The 16,154-nt window shown below is 53.9% G+C and overlaps 1 protein-coding gene across 1 annotated transcript in view; it reads left to right on the top strand.

Annotated features, from left to right (window-relative positions):
- The window catches only part of MEI1 (meiotic double-stranded break formation protein 1), a 48,301-nt gene extending 32,156 nt beyond the window's left edge, over nt 1–16,145 (top strand). The window contains exons 20-31 of the mRNA XM_049772454.1: nt 243–521; nt 3,111–3,276; nt 4,465–4,569; nt 6,001–6,111; nt 6,494–6,660; nt 12,460–12,541; nt 12,619–12,794; nt 13,729–13,810; nt 14,136–14,242; nt 15,485–15,628; nt 15,709–15,818; nt 16,100–16,145. Of these exons, the coding sequence (XP_049628411.1) occupies nt 243–521; nt 3,111–3,276; nt 4,465–4,569; nt 6,001–6,111; nt 6,494–6,660; nt 12,460–12,541; nt 12,619–12,794; nt 13,729–13,810; nt 14,136–14,242; nt 15,485–15,628; nt 15,709–15,818; nt 16,100–16,145 (1,575 nt within the window). The remainder of the gene's footprint in view (nt 1–242; nt 522–3,110; nt 3,277–4,464; nt 4,570–6,000; nt 6,112–6,493; nt 6,661–12,459; nt 12,542–12,618; nt 12,795–13,728; nt 13,811–14,135; nt 14,243–15,484; nt 15,629–15,708; nt 15,819–16,099) is intronic.
- Nucleotides 16,146–16,154: the final 9 nt, after the last annotated feature.

The following is a 16,154-nucleotide window of genomic DNA, read 5'->3' as shown; positions in this document are numbered from 1 at the left end:
GTGTCACTCTGCTGCTGAATGCCAGTAGCACTCCCCTCCAGGACAATGCAAACTGTGTCTAGACACTTCCATAAGTGCCCTGGGCACATTTTCCTGGGGGAGCTACTATTAAAGGTGATCACAGTGGGGTCTTCTCACTGGAGGGCCCTGCAACAAATCGGGAAAAGTGTGTAGGCTGGCTGTAGGTTTCTTGGGCCCTCTGCGAGTGTATCCCTGGCCTGCCTTCCTTTCTTGCCTACCAGGCTGCAGTCAGCGCTGTCAGAAAGTTCCTCGAGGCCATTCCAGACTTGAACCTGGTCTACACGCATCATCCCCTCGTGCTCCGATTTTTCCTGCTCTACCCACAGCTGATGAGTCGGTTTGGATACCGTGTCCTGGAACTGTGGTTCTCCTGGGGAGAAGATGATTATGAGGGTCTGGACGATTCTCCCTCTCCTGGAACACCCCCCTCCGTGCCCGCCAGCCTGGGGACCTTGTTCCACATGCTCCGGAACAGCCCCAGCATCCTGCTCATTCTGATAGTAGGTACCCAGTGGCTGCCTCTGCAGTTGAGGCGGGTGGACCCTCTCTGGGAGCTGCTTCCTAAACTCGGAGACTCTGCTGTTGCCCTGTGGGGAAATCTCTGGCAGCTGGGTGCCGGATCTCCAAAGAGCCATGAGAGGAGGTGGAACACAAAATGTCTATCTCATTGGTGGTTTCCTCTTCCTGGTCACCTCAGCACATCCTGCTACCAAAGGTTTACTGTCAATAGGAGAAAATCCTGGATGGAGGGACAGACCAGAGAAATGATAGTACAAGGTGTAGGGTGATTGCCTTGTGTGTGGCTGACCCAGGTTTGATCCCCAGCAGCACATGGTCCCCTGAGCATTGCTGAATGCCTAGACCTGGAGGCCCACGAGCACTGCTGCTGAGACACCAGAGGCCGCCAAACAGCTCAAGGCCTGAGCATCTCCTCATCCTCTGGCCCTTGCATTGATTTATTTGTCTGGTTGGCCCCAGGGAGGGTCCCCCTGGGCATATGATCACTGCTTGGAAGACCCCCACCCCAAAAATACACACACACCAAAGAAAGCCCGGGCGAGCATGAAGGTAGCAATGCCTGATGACACAAGGACTTGAGACCGTCTCATTGCTGGATTCATGTGGTAATTTACCAAGTTCAGCTCTTACCCTCAGGAGCACTGGGAATTGTCAGTAACTCAGAGATTTTGTTTTCATTTGTTTCGCCATATGTGGTGGTGCTCTCAAGGCTTATTCCTGGCTCTCATTCAGGAATTACTCCCGGAGGTGCTCAGGGAACCGGGTGGGATGCTGGGATCAAGGATATAACTGTCTTGGGCATGTGCAAGGCAAGTCCCTTACCTGCTGTACTATCTCCCCAGCCCGTTTTATTCTTCTAAATAAAAAGTTCACTCTCAAGGGGCCAGAAAGATAGCATGGAGGTAGGGCATTTGCCTTGCATGCAGAAGGACGGTGGTTCAAATCCTGCATCCCATATGGTTCCCTGAGCCTGACAGGAGCGATTCCTGAGTGTAGAGCCAGGAGTGACCCCTGAGCGCTGCCATGTGTGACCCAGAAACAAAAACAAACAAAAAAGCTCACTCTCAAAACAAGAGAGAAACCAGCCCAGACTCTGGGCTTGGTTTAGTTAATTCCCAGGGATACGAGGAATAATCCCGCCCAGACTCTGTCACACAGGTGAGAGGGACTCTGACACTGCTGATGTGACAGCTGAAGTTGGCTAGAGTGCTCTGCTGACAGCCAGGGGGTCTGGCAGGCAGACGGGCTGGTGGGGAAGTCTGGAGGATGATGATGGATGAGGGGGCCAAGGGAGCACACTTTCGAGGCCTGGACTCTCACGGTTCATCCATTCAAGGCCCGAGAACATTGGGAGTCAGAAGGTGCTTCAGGCATGGCTGCCTTCGGAAAATCAGAGGTTTGGTACGTTTCTGTCACCTTGGAGAACTTAGCACGGAGCCCTGGAGGGAGAGAACTGAGAATGGGGAGGTTAGAAGGACTCTGGGGTCATCACACGGAGCTGTGGGGCATTCGTGACTCTCAGAGCCTCTAGACTCGTTCTTCTCTGACTCAGGCTCTCATGGGCCCTGCCCCGTCACACTCATTCTCTCCTCCCCTTGTCCCTACGTTTCTGCCTCCCCCTAAGTCCTCCTTTCACAGACTGCTGCCCTCTGCCAGCCTGGGCACTCACTTTACCAGTTTGTGCATGAATGTGGCTGGCCACTTATTTTTATCTGCACATTGAGCCAGGGCCTTGGATGCACCCAGAGCCCAGCGCCTGCGTGACTCCTGACTGACTCGGCCATTAGCGCTGGAAGAACTGCATTAACCATGTCTTTCCTCGCTTTCTGAGGCTCAGGCACAGCTTGTGGCAGAAAATGGGGCTGGTTGTGTCCCGGATCTCTCCTAGCCAATCCCCTTCATGCCCCTTGACATCTCTGGCCTCTGCTCTCCTCCCCCAGGCATGCTCTGGTTCCTGACCAAAGAACCTTCTCTCTCTTCTCTGTTTTTGCCCCCAGTGCCATCGCCCTTGCCCTCCTCTGCCTCTCCTCCTCATCTTTGTCCCTGTGCCTGCCTGTCTCGTTCTCTCTCTCTCTTGTTCACCCTCTCTTTCTCTCTTCTCTCTCTCTCATCTCTAGCTTGCCAGCTTGGTCTCATTCTCTCCTCTTCCACGTTCAGGGGACCCTGGGCCATTCCCACCATCCTTGGCCTGGCTCTGTGGTCCAATGACTCCATCCTCAGCCTAAGGGTGTGTTTCTGCTAGAGCCAGGGTGACATTCCACAATGATTGGGGGCTTCCAGAGCTGATGGGCCTGTGTCTAACTCAAACAACTGTTCACTCAGTTCTTAGAGATGTCTCCTGACCCCAAAACAGCCTTCCCTTTCTCATGAGACTTCCTTCAGTCTCCCAAAACACAGGAAACTCTGCTCCGGTTGGATTTTGCTGGCTGGCGCAAGCCTTGGCCTGGCCCCTGCTCTCTGCCTTTCTTTGCTCAGCACGAGAGGGCACGCTTCCTTCTCCCCCTCTCCAGCTGTGAACTGTGCACCTAGACAAGTATCCTCTGAACTCACCCTTCCTTTCATCCTCCTAGGACCTCATCCATGCCAGCCCTGTGGACACAGCCCGCAAGGTACTCATCACCCTGAGGACCTTTCTGAGGACAAACGAGGATGTCCAAGTGTGTGGTCTCATCCGAAGCCACTTCCTAGTGATCCTGCAACAGATGTTGGTGGAGCATGGGGTCTCCCCATCGCAAGGTCAGTGGGGATCTGTGGGCGTGTTTGCCCTGAGGTCAGGAGTGGGTGCATCTGCTGAGGAAGGACAGTCTTCCCTGAAAAAGAAGAATCCTGCCATTCTGACTTCAAGTTCATCTCTACCTCATAGAGAGGAGAGGCACTTGCTCACGTGTGTGTGCGTGTGTGTGTGTGTGTGTGTGTGTGTGTGTGAGTGATTATTATTATTTGTTTTGTTTAGAGGCCTCAACAGCCATGCTCAGTGCTTATTTCTGACTTTATGCTCAGGAATCACTCTGACAGTGTTTGGGGGACCATGTGGGGTGCCAAGATTGAACCAAATCGGCCACATGTAAGACAAGTGTACCCACTTGTACTCTCACTTCAGCCGAACTTAATTATTATTAATAAATATTTCCTTTCTGCTTGTTTGTTTGAGGGCCTAAGGAAGTGATTCAGCTTCTCTGGGCCTTTTGGTTTTCTTTTTTCTTTTTTCATTTAAAAGAGGAAGAACAGGGGGCCGGGCGGTGGCGCTAGAGGTAAGGTGCCTGCCTTGCCTGCGCTAGCCTTGGACGGACCTCGGTTCGATCCCCCGGCATCCCATATGGTCCCCCAAGCCAGGAGCAACTTCTGAGTGCATAGCCAGGAGTAACCCCTGAGCGTTACCGGGTGTGGCCCAAAAACCAAAAACCAAAAAAATAAAAAAATAAAAAAATAAAAGAGGAAGAACAGGGGCCAGAGCAATAGTACAGCGGGTAGGGTGTTTGCTTTGCAGACCTGATTTTGATCCCCAGCATCCTGTATGGTCTCCTGAGCCAGTCAGGAGTAACTTCTGAGCACAGAGCAAGGAGTAATCCCTGAACATTGCTGTATGTGGTCACCCCCTACCAAGAAAAAAAAAGAGGAAAAAAAAAAAAAAAAGAACAGTGTTGCATCAGAGGAATAGGGGTGTGGTAACAAACAGTACTTGGTTCATACAGATTTTGAGGGGATCATTCCAATAATGCATTTCTGGCACCCACATCAGAGTTGGCCTTCCTGGTACAGCTGCCTGGTCCCCAGTGAGGGAGAAGGCAGCAGGAAGTGGGACAAATCCCAGCATCTAGCATTGGGGCATCCTGACTTTGACTGCAGCGGGAGCCACTGAGCCTGCTCAGCTCTGCCTTGGCCTGCCTTGGCCTCCGTCCACTGACCGGCCCCTATCCCGTGTAGGACCTGGGAACCTGCCCTTGCTGCTGAACCTCCTCTCCCTGGTGCAGCTGAGGAACGAGTCGGGGCATGAGCTGGACAGCCTGGCCATGAAGCTCCTTCACCAAGGTGCTTGTTCTCCCTGGGGAGAGGCTGGTGGGAAGAAATGGACTTCGCTTAGGGACCTTCCAGATCTTTTTCTGCTTGCTATCTAGGAGTGTTGAGAAGGAGGGAAAAATGTGGAACAAGCACAGGTCTGGAGTCAGGCGCCTGGGTTATCTATTTACTAACAGTGCAACCTTGGACGAGAACCTGCCTCACAGGATTCCTCACAGGGGATATTGTTTTAGGGGCGTTGGCTACACATCAGCTCATTGGGCCCATAGTCCCCCCCCTATCTTTTTAGTCTTCTTTTTGCACCATACCCAGCAGTGCTCAGGACTTATTCCTGGTTTGGCCCTCAAGGATCACTCTTGGTGAGGTGCAATGGATCATATGGGGTGCCCGGTTGGCAAAGCGTCTCACCCACTGTACTAAAGACATCACATAGGTTTCTTGTTCCTGGTGCAAATGTAGTTAAGCCTACCCTACAACTGACTTGGATAGGACAGCTGAATGTCCTGAGTGTTGTTGCTATTTGTCAGAAGTACCAGAGGGAGAATTTTGAGCCAAGATTTTAGTTCCTGGGAAGCCTGCCAGCTTGGCCGTAAACTTCAGGTCTCCTGGCCAGAAGTAAGGGCAGTTTTCCCCTCCTCATGAAAAACTCAGTGTTGCTATCTCACCAGCCTTCAGCGATGGAGAGAGAGCTCAGAGGAATTTGTGCAGGCCCAATGTGTGGGAGAGTCACTTTTGGTCCCCAGCAGCATTTGCTCTCTGCGCACAGCCAGTGGAGCCTGGTGCCCTGGAACCTTGCCCAGAGTGGCTCTGCTCTCCAGTGTCACCAACAGTTGGTGCCTATTTCAGAGAAAGGATAAAATGCTATTGGGCATCCCTGGCCTTCTGGGCCTTGAGCTAGGGACGTTCCATGTAGGACAGAAGGGGCTTCAGTGTGTCTGACAGGACCCTGACCCAAGTGTTTCCATGGAGGCCAAGGAAGGAAAGAACAAGCATGAGAAAGGAGGACAACAATTTGGTGATTCCAGAGAGTTTCCTGTGGGGGTGGGTTTGAAGGTGCAAGTCCCTGGTGAGGAATGTGTTCTGGAGGGCAGGGAGGGACAGGGAGTCTCAACCTGACACAACATGGTCAGGATTTCCTGGAGGTGAGCTAAGGAGCTGAATCTTAGCCTTTGAGCTAGAGTTGGAGGAACTGTGTTGAGGACCCCAGACCCCTCCCAGACCTCCCAGAAGGGTGGAGGAGGGAAGATGCTGGAGGGTGCAGAGCTGCAGATCGGGACTGTGGGGTCCCTTCAGTACCTCTGGGGCTGCTTGCCTGGTGCTGTCTGAGGATAGGGGAGGCCTTGGCTTCACACGACTCTTTCTAGGCACTGTGCAAGATGGGCATGTGGGATGGTGCATGCTGGGGGCTGTGTGGTGAGGCCTGGTGCCCTCGGTTTGTCACAGTGAGCGTGCTGTGTGGGAGATGTGGTCCCGCCGATGAGGCCGTTCTGCAGCCGTCCTTCAACTTCCTATACTGGAGCCTCCAGCAGACCCCGCCAGGCAGTCAGAAAAGAGGTACGGGGGGTGAGGGTGTGTGGCGGGGTTGCTGGGCAGGCTCTGGGTCCTGGATTCTTGTCTTAGAAAGAAACAGCCTCTGAGACTTCTTAGGGGGCTTGCGCTGGAAACCAAAGTTTGATCCTGGACACCTCGAGGTTTCAGTTGGCACCTCTGGAGTTACTCCCTGAGCTATCCTAGGCCAGGAGATTTAGGTGGTGAACAGGGTGGGGCCACACCTGAGCAATGGCCATCAAATACCCTTCTGGAGCGGTCCGAGAGCCTGGGTGTAGGCCTTGCAGGGCAGCTATTCTTCTGTCCACTTTCCACACATGCCTGGCCCCCCTTCAGTGCTCCCCAGCTCCTGCCTCACTCACCTGTGCTCCGCCTCTCCATCCTACAGCTGCTGCAGTGCTCTTGAGCAGCTCGGCCCTGCTGCTACTCCTGGAGAAGATCCTGGCCCTGACGGGGGCTGGGGCTGGGGCTGGCCCACCCAGTGCGGCGCTGCTCTGCTCGGCCTGGCTGATCACGGACTCCTGCTCCGCTCAGCAGCACAGCGGCGGCCTGCAGGTCAGTGGCCAGCCCTGCACTCCAGGCAGGGTGACAGCAGCAGGTCAGCTCCCAGCTTGGAGCTTCTCTGCCCGGTACCCAGCAAAGGTCTTGTGCAAATGCCATGGGGAGACGTTTTCCTCTCTGGGCTGCTTCCTGGCCTACCAACGGGGCAGCCTGGGGACTGTGGCTAGTTGGGTTACTTAATCCACTAATATGTTAACTGACCTTAGAAAATACGTATAGGGGCCGGGCGGTGGCGCTAAAGGTAAGGTGCCTGCGCTACCTTGGAAGGACTGTGGTTCGATCCTCCAGTGTCCCATATGGTCCCCCAAGCCAGGAGCAACTTCTGAGCAGACAGCCAGGAGTAACCCCTGAGCGTTACCGGGTGTGGCCCAAAAACCAAAAAAAAAAAAAAAAAGAAAATACGTATAATAGTTCTTTTTTTTAAATGTGTGAGTGGGGACTCCCAGGATATGCTCAGGAGGACAGGGCGCCCCCCCCACCAGCAATTCTCAGCCAGTGAGACCCCAGGTGCTGCTTGGCTCTGTCGTGCCAAGAGCACTAGGCTGTCTGGCCATGCTCAGGGGCCTGCAGGGCTGCACCCGACGGTGCTGGGGGATTCACGTGTTGTTGGGATTAAACCTTAGCTGACCACATTCAAGGCATCAAGGCACACATCAGAACCTCTGTATTCTCTCTGGCTCCCCTAGTACTTTTATTTTCTTCTGGGCTACACCTGGCTTTGCTCAGGAGTTGTTCCTGGCTCTGCACTCAGGATTCACTCCCGGCAGGCTCAGGACACCTGTGGAATGCTGGGGATTGAAACTAGGTCAGCCACTTGCAAGGCAAACACCCACCTACTGTTATCGCTCTGGCCCCCATTTCCCATCTTTGAAAAATTTTTTGTTGTTGTTTTTTTGGACCACATCCATTGGTGCTCAGGGGTTACTCCTGGCTATGTACTCAGAAGTCGCTCCTGGCTTGGGGGACCATATAGGATGCTGGAGGATCGAACCATGGTCTATCCTAGGCTAGCGCATGCAAGGCAGACACCTTACCTCTTATACCACCACTCTGGCCCCACCTTTTGAAATTTTTTTTTTGTTTTTTTGATTTTTGGGCCACACCCATTTTACGCTCAGGGGTTACTCCTGGCTATGTGCTTAGAAATCGCCCCTGGCTTGGGGGGACCATATGGGATGCCGGGGGATCGAACTGCTGTCTGTCCTACGCTAGCGCTTGCAAGGCAGACACCATACCTCTAGCGCCACCTTCCCGGCCCCACCTTTTGAAATTTTTAATGCTGCTCAGACTTGGTGCCTGTTGGCTGTGCCTGGCAGTGCTTGAGAGATCATGTGTTGACAGGAACAGAACCTAGGGCTTCACAGAAAAGAAAGGTGCCCCACCACTGAGCCAGACCTGTACCCTGCAGTCGACAGATAAGACTGTACTGGGCAGGGGTCAAAGGGGAGGACACTTGCTTTACATGTTAAGGTTTTTTTTTTTTTCTTCTTTTTTTTTTTATAATTTTTTATTATGAATTATGAGAACAAAAGATGCAAAGAAAGAGGATAAGGTAAAGTTACAGTGGAAGGACAATCACCCATAACATAATTATCAGAAGAAGTCCCCTTGCTGATATCTTAACTTTGAATTTTCACCAAAGAAAGTTAAGATAAATAAAACAGAATCCATGTGCAATTACTTTTTCCCTCAAGTCCCCAGATTGTAGCACATTATAATATTTCTTAACAGCACACAAGGCAATCTAAAGCCATCAAACTTACGTAACTCCTTAAACATTAGAGGCATAGTGTTTTTTACATTTCCATGTACATGCATATTAGCTTAAGTTAACCTCAAATTTTAAGTGGGTGTGTTTTAAGGATTAGAGTCAAAGGAGCACAGTAAAAACGGTGTTAGAGTGGCAATTGTTGTTTGCATAGGCCCACCAAAATATGAGAGGCATGGAAAGGAATAGCCTTGGCCTAAATACAAAGAGATCCTACCCCTGAAGTTTCCTGGCATAAGACCAGCTCTAGGCCTCAGGAAAGTTATCGTTCGCTCCAAGACATTGTCCGTAGCGCCAACACACTTATCACACAGTCTCTGTTGTTGGTCTCATGTTTCTGTATTAAAGATTCTGGAATCTGCATGTCCTACATTGAAGTCATGATGAGGAGTGCCTTCTCGTTTCACCTCACCATGAAAGGGGAATGCAGGAAGCCCTGTCCTATAAGCAGGTTGTTGTTGTTGTTAAGTCTTCTCAGTGTTAAGGGAAGTCTCTTTTGAGCAGGACGATGTCTGAGCAGTGGTAGGGTCTTCCGTGGTAGAGTATTGCTTCCAGGTGATGTTATAGACAAACCTCACCATAAAGGGGCAATACAGCAAGCCCTGTCCAGTAAACAGGTCATTGTTCTTGTTGTCTTCTCAGTGTTAAGGGATGTCTCTTTTGAGTAGATCGATGTCAGAGCAGCTGTAGGGTCGTCCCTGGTACAGGAATGCCTCCGGGTGATGTTATATACAACCTTGGATGTTTTGTAAATGTCTTCTGTAGATCAAGGGGTAAATGGAGAATGCCCATTCTTCTGAGGCCTGTGCCAGGTCTTTATGTCAATGTTCATGGTGTAAGGTCTCATTGTACTACAAGATTTGTGTGTTCCCATTTCTATTAGATAAGAACTTATTGGTATGTATAGTATTTTCCCATGTCAGTGTGCCTACGCAAACAAGATATAAAGCCACGTGGTGCTATCAGATATATGGGGGCATAAGAACATTTCCAACAAGACCCATGACTTGGTTCAAACATAAGTATTAAACTGAGGGATTCTTTCACACCAAATTCCATATTGAGCAGTTCACAAAGAGAAGATAAAAAAAAAATGGGGGGGGATCATCACTGTATAAGAAAGTATTTAGCAAAAGTTATAGCCGTCAAAGAAAACACCCGTAAAATGTTGAAAAGATATGTGCCCTTTTTATGCCTTTTAAAATAGTTGTGTGGGTGTTAACTCTAGGGCAACACTTTGGTCTGTGAATTAGGACTCAAGAGTACTTAAGTTAGAAAGGGTAAAAAAGGAGTAATGATGATAGGAGTTAAAGAAGTTAAAGAGAAATATGAACTTTATGAAGGGGTATGCAAAAGGGCAGAGTACAAAATGGACATTCTGCATACATAAAAACATAATTCAATGATAGTGAGTACTATTAATGTTTCTTGTGAGAGTACTATTAATGTTTCTTGTGCGCGCGGGGCAATAGCCCCCGCGCGATTTTGAAAATGTAGACTGGACAGAGATTACCAGTGCCAGCCAAACGTCCTCCTGCTAGACTCCCGGCTCCCAGGAAGGAGAGATCCTTCAAGAAGCTGGGAGAACAGAAGTTCAGAGCCCCACCCAGACCCTCCCTAAGGAGCCGCATGGATAGTGGGGGAAGGCCTAGGGTCCTTCAAGCTCCACCAAGGGACCCAACTCACCGGCTTGCCCAGGGGTGTGGCCCGGGGAAGCCCTGGAGATCTGGAGCAAGGCGGCAGAGGGGTGCTGGGGTTACCCAAATCCCGCACCCCCCCTAGGCCTGGCCAAGCAGGCCTCCGGCATGGCGTGGGCCTGCCAGACCTCCTCCTGCTTGACTCCCGGCTCCCAGGAAGGAGAGATCCTTCAAGAAGCTGGGAGAACAGAAGTTCAGAGCCCCACCCAGACCCTCCCTAAGGAGCCGCATGGATAGTGGGGGAAGGCCTAGGGTCCTTCAAGCTCCACCAAGGGACCCAACTCACCGGCTTGCCCAGGGGTGTGGCCCGGGGAAGCCCTGGAGATCTGGAGCAAGGCGGCAGAGGGGTGCGGGGGTTACCCAAATCCCGCACCCCCCCTAGGCCTGGCCAAGCAGGCCTCCGGCATGGCGTGGGCCTGCCAAACCTCCTCCTGCTTGACTCCGGGCTCCCAGGAAGGAGAGATCCTTCAAGAAGCTGGGAGAACAGAAGTTCAGAGCCCCACCCAGACCCTCCCTAAGGAGCCGCATGGATAGTGGGGGAAGGCCTAGGGTCCTTCAGGCTCCACCAAGGGACCCAACTCACCGGCTTGCCCAGGGGTGTGGCCCGGGGAAGCCCTGGAGATCTGGAGCAAGGCGGCAGAGGGGTGCTGGGGTTACCCAAATCCCCCACACCCCCTAGGTCTGGCCAAGCAGGCCTCCGGCATGGCGTGGGCCTGCCAAACCTCCTCCTGCTTGACTCCCGGCTCCCAGGAAGGAGAGATCCTTCAAGAAGCTGGGAGAACAGAAGTTCAGAGCCCCACCCAGACCCTCCCTAAGGAGCCGCATGGATAGTGGGGGAAGGCCTAGGGTCCTTCAGGCTCCACCAAGGGACCCAACTCACCGGCTTGCCCAGGGGTGTGGCCCGGGGAAGCCCTGGAGATCTGGAGCAAGGCGGCAGAGGGGTGCTGGGGTTACCCAAATCCCGCACCCCCCCTAGGCCTGGCCAAGCAGGCCTCCGGCATGGCGTGGGCCTGCCAAACCTCCTCCTGCTTGACTCCCGGCTCCCAGGAAGGAGAGATCCTTCAAGAAGCTGGGAGAACAGAAGTTCAGAGCCCCACCCAGACCCTCCCTAAGGAGCCGCATGGATAGTGGGGGAAGGCCTAGGGTCCTTCAAGCTCCACCAAGGGACCCAACTCACCGGCTTGCCCAGGGGTGTGGCCCGGGGAAGCCCTGGAGATCTGGAGCAAGGCGGCAGAGTTGTGCTGGGGTTACCCAAATCCCGCACCCCCCCTAGGTCTGGCCAAGCAGGCCTCCGGAATCACATGTTAAGGTTTTACCCCTGGCATCCCATGTGGTTCCCTGAGCATCGTCAGGAGTGTTTTCTGAGCACAGAACCAGGAGTAACCCCTGAGCACCACTTGGTGTGGCCCCTTCCCAGAAAAGACTACCAGCAGACTACTGGGGAGGCACTCAGTGTTTGAGGGCAGCGTGGACAGGGCGTGGAGCTCGTGAGAGGATGTGGTGAGTCAGGCTGCCCAAGGAACTGGGGGAGGGGGAGTCTACCTGTCACCCAGGTGCAGGTTGTCATGGTGGGGAAGCAGGGGTTCATCACGGCCTGGCAGGAGCATCTCTCTCTCTCTCCCTAAGACTGGTCACCCCCCAGATTCCATCTCCTGCATATGCGAGGAGGGTAGATCTACTGAGGGGCAGTTTCCAGTGGTGCTCTGTGCTGGGGGACCATGTGGTGCCAGGAAGCAAATCTGAGCCTCTGACAGGCAACAACACATGCACCGTCCCTCGAGCTGTCTCCCCTGCCCAGGGGAGGCTTTATGCTGGACTGTTGGGGACCGAGGCTGGGCCATGTAGGCCCCGGCAGGCATTCGGAGCAGGTTCCATGCTCAGAGCTGCCTCTGTTGCTTCCGTACTAAGAAAGCAGGATTCCTCCCCTGTTCTGCCCCATCTGGAGCAGTGAAAACTGGTGGCCTGCCTGTACCCCTTCCATAGATGGAGACCGAGGCAGGCTGGGACAGGCAATCCAGTCAGGTGCCTATGGCAGAGCCCAGGCTTTAGTGCCGGCCCTCTAGCTGCAGTCTGGAGGTTGGTGGGTTGGTGAGCCGAGGCATGAACAAAAGCATAGAAGAAGCCGAGGGAGGCTTCCTAGTGGAGAAGGCCCATGAAAAAGGGGGAGATTTGGGTCTCCAGAAACAAGCTGGCTTTTCTGTCTTGTGTTCCTGGATCAAGGTCTGGCAAAGCTCAGTGTAGACCCTAGCAGCTGCCTCTGTCCTGGCCATGAGCGCGTATGTATGGTGTGGACATCATTAGTGAGTTCTCACCCCTGTCCCCTACCAGGTCCATCAGACCCTGTCCGTGGAGCTCCCCCAGGTACTGCAGGTCCTCAGCTTCCCGAAGAAGCAGACTGTGTTGCTGTCCGGTAAGGCCAGGCCTGGTGGGACCCCCTCCCTACTTTATCTCTGCCCAGAGCTAGTCCAAGCCACTGCCTCCCCTCAGCTGCCGTTCTATGCTTCCTGCGCACTGCCCTCCAGCAGAGCTTCTCCTCGGCCCTGGTGGTGCTGGAGCCTTCGGACCCACCCCAGTCGCCAGCCCCTGAAGACGCTGGCCTCACTCCCCTGAGGACGACAGAAGTGCTCACCCTGGTCATCGCACTGCAGAATCTCCTGGTGCAGGTGAGACCTTTGCTGGGTGTCTGGGAAGGCAGTGAACGGTGCCCATGCACCTGCCCCCAGGATCCACTGAGGGACGCTGTAACAGCTGCTGCCTCTGCATGGCTGTCTCAGTACATCAGAGATCTAAGATAGTATAGGCCAAATTTCTGAGCTTGGAGCCAAGAGTAATCCCTGGGTGTGACTCAAAAAAAAAAAAGACTGTTTTGCTTGCCTTGGGGCAGAAGCCATAGCACAGTGGGGAGGGCATTTCCTTGCATGAGACTGACCCAAGTTTGATTGATTTCCAGCAACCCATATAGTCCCCTAAGCCTGCCAAGAGTAACCTCTGAGCACCACCAAAAACGAAACAAAACAAAAACCACAAAAGATTAATTAAAAATGAAAGGACGGGGCCGGGCGGTGGCGCTGGAGGTAAGGTGCCTGCCTTGCCTGCGCTAGCCTAGGACGGACCGCGGTTCGATCCCCCGGCGTCCCATATGGTCCCCCAAGCCAGGAGCGACTTCTGAGCGCATAGCCAGGAGTAACCCCTGAGCGTCACTGGGTGTGGCCCAAAAACCAAAAAAAAAAAAAAAAAATGAAAGGACATTGTAATGGCAGCACTACAAACCAGGAGTGCACTGGGCCACACTGATGGCAGGAACTGCTGTGGCGGGTTCCCCGGTGCTGGTGCATTACCTTGGCCTACCCCTAGGGATGCGGCCCAGGTCGGGTTTTCAGATGCAGAAAGGACACAGCATGTCTTGGAGGAGTGGCTGGGCAAAGGCCCTGGGGGAGAGCATCTCCAAGGAGACCTGGTATGGCTCAGGATACTCCTGACTCGGTGCTCAGTGTCATTCTGGGCAGAATTTAGGGAACCATATGGGATGCTGGGATGGAACTAAGGCAGGTGCCTTCCTGCTGCCCTGTCCTTTTGGCTGTCTGTGCTCCCTTGCAGAGGGACCCGCTGCTGTCTCAGGCCTGTATCAGCTGCCTGGAGGCCTTGCTTGGCTACCTGCAAGCCCGGAGCCCCAAGCTCGGTAGGTACCTGTCCATCCCTGCTGTCCTGGGGAGATGAGGGCCTGGCTGCTGCCACCTCCCACCCCAGTCTATGATTCACTTTATTCTTTGAACATCCCCAGGACACACATGTGCCTGCCACACAGAGAGGTCCAAATATCACTCAAAGCTCTGGAGTAGCAGGGCCCCAAGTGTAGCAGTAGTGGGCACCCTTGGGAGCCAATACCTCCTGAGCTCGTGTTGGCTGGCACCTGGCCTCTATGGTACTCCTCCACAATAGGAGCAAGTTCTCCTTAGCAGGGCTTGGAGGCGGTGGCAGCCCAGCCTGACTATCAACTCCCACAGCGCTCCATGTGGCCACGCAGCCCTGGAATCGGTTCCTCCTATTCACCCTCCTGGATGCTGGAGAGAATTCTTTTCTCAGACCTGAGGTCTTAAGGCTCATGACGCTGGTGAGTGCAGAAAACACGGGCATGGAGCTTGAAGACAGCCATGATTTGGAAGGCCCAGGAGACCAGGGGTGCCTTTCACTGTCTAAGTGGAGAGATGCTCCCTCCGAGGCCCCCTTGCAAGACCCTCCCCGTGCCCACTTCTCACCCTGGCCCTGTTCTGCATGCCCGGAACAGTGGCCAGGCCGTGCCTGCCCACCACCACATGCCAGGTGCCATAGATGTTGATGAGCTGAAAGCTCTGCTCTAAGGGTCACTCAGTTTTGAGACGGGCCAGCACCAGTTGTGAGATCACCCCAGGCACCGTGTTTGTAAACCCCACACAGATGGATCTGAAGAAGCAGAGTAGCATAAAGAATTAATGAACCGGGGCCGGGCGGTGGCGCTGGAGGTAAGGTGCCTGCCTTGCCTGCGCTAGCCTAGGACGGACCGCGGTTCGATCCCCCCGGCGTCCCATATGGTCCCCCAAGAAGCCAGGAGCAACTTCTGAGCGCATAGCCAGGAGTAACCCCTGAGCGTCACAGGGTGTGGCCCAAAAACCAAAAAAAAAAAAAAAAAAAGAATTAATGAACCAAGCCAGACAGGAGAGAGGCAGGGAGTCAATGGCATCTCCCTAGTGGTGTTTGCCAGTGCCTAAAGCCAGAACTGCCCTTTCTTTATTAAACTAATCCCAATATCAGGAGGCGCAAGGTCGAGTAACCCAGGTGGGTTTTTACATTTCAAGAGATTTACAGGAAATAGGAAGATGGGTTAACAGCTGGTTGTCAGTTTAGAGGTGCTGTTCGTGGCAGGTCAGCAGGTAAACCACATGCCTGGTATGCAGGCATGAAGTAGCAATTTTGAATCGATGAAGAAGGCAGAGGGGGCCATGGGGCTAAGGCATATGCCTTATGCGTGGCTGATCCCCAGGGGGCTTCCCAAGTACTGCTGGGTGACCCCTGGCTCTGCAGGCCCCGGCAGTACTGCATGCTCAGCCCTCACATGGAACCTCTGAGCCCCTCTTGGCGCGCCACCAAACACACAGTTGACAGGAAAGTCTCCAAGGTGAGGCGAGAACGGCAGGTTTAATGGCTCACGGAGGTGCTTGGTGACCGCACATCAGGCCATCGGCCTCCTTCCACACCTGCTTGACACCGTTCCTGCTCCCGAGTTCTCAGCACCCCGAGGCCAGGCTCTGTGGGCTTCGAGCCAGGTCCCCACGTGGGAGCCGATCCCCAGCTCCTGTGTGTTGGGGTTTTTTGGCAGTTCGTACGCTTCTGCAGTAGCAAAAGTGGCAGCAGCATCCTCTCCGCCCAGGAGGTGGCCCAGGTGCTGCAGGGTGCGACTGAGGCCCAGCTCTCCGCTCTCTCAGACACCCAGTTCCAGGCTCTGTACAATTTCATCCTGCAGGTGGGTGGCCGCTCTGGAGGTGGGGCACTGGGGACTGCGTGACTCTGAGGGGCCGTATTCTCCATTCTGTCTTCCCTCAGGTCCAGAGCAGAGACCTCCTGACAGACCTGAGCATGGCCCAGGCCTTGCAGGCCTCCTTGGAGAGCCTCTCCCCCAGGGCCTCTGCCCAGCCACCCCTTCAGGACATGCTGTATCCTTTTTGTATCTGGAAACCTGACTGGGGCATGGTCACTGTGCCACGGGCAGCATCCACTACAGCTGGTCTCTAAGTGTGTGTGTGTGTGTGTGTGTGTGTGTGTGTGTGCGCGCGCGCGTGTGTGTGCGTGTGTGTGTGTGTGTGTGTGTGTGTTCTCTGGCTACCCCGTGTTTAGAACATGCCCCACTCTTCTGAGCTGGGCCACTAGGCCTTGCTGGAAGTGTGTCTTCGAGATAGGTTCCCTGTCTGCTGTTCTCCTCTCATGTTCACATCAGCTGCCTGGGAGGGGTGGCTGTGTCGCTGTCCCACATCAGAGACTAACTCGCAGGA

This window comes from Suncus etruscus, chromosome 4 (assembly GCF_024139225.1).
Source record: "Suncus etruscus isolate mSunEtr1 chromosome 4, mSunEtr1.pri.cur, whole genome shotgun sequence".
Lineage (NCBI taxonomy): Eukaryota > Metazoa > Chordata > Mammalia > Eulipotyphla > Soricidae > Suncus > Suncus etruscus.
Note: the sequence above shows the minus strand (reverse complement) of the source record. Positions and strands in the feature narration are given on the sequence as shown.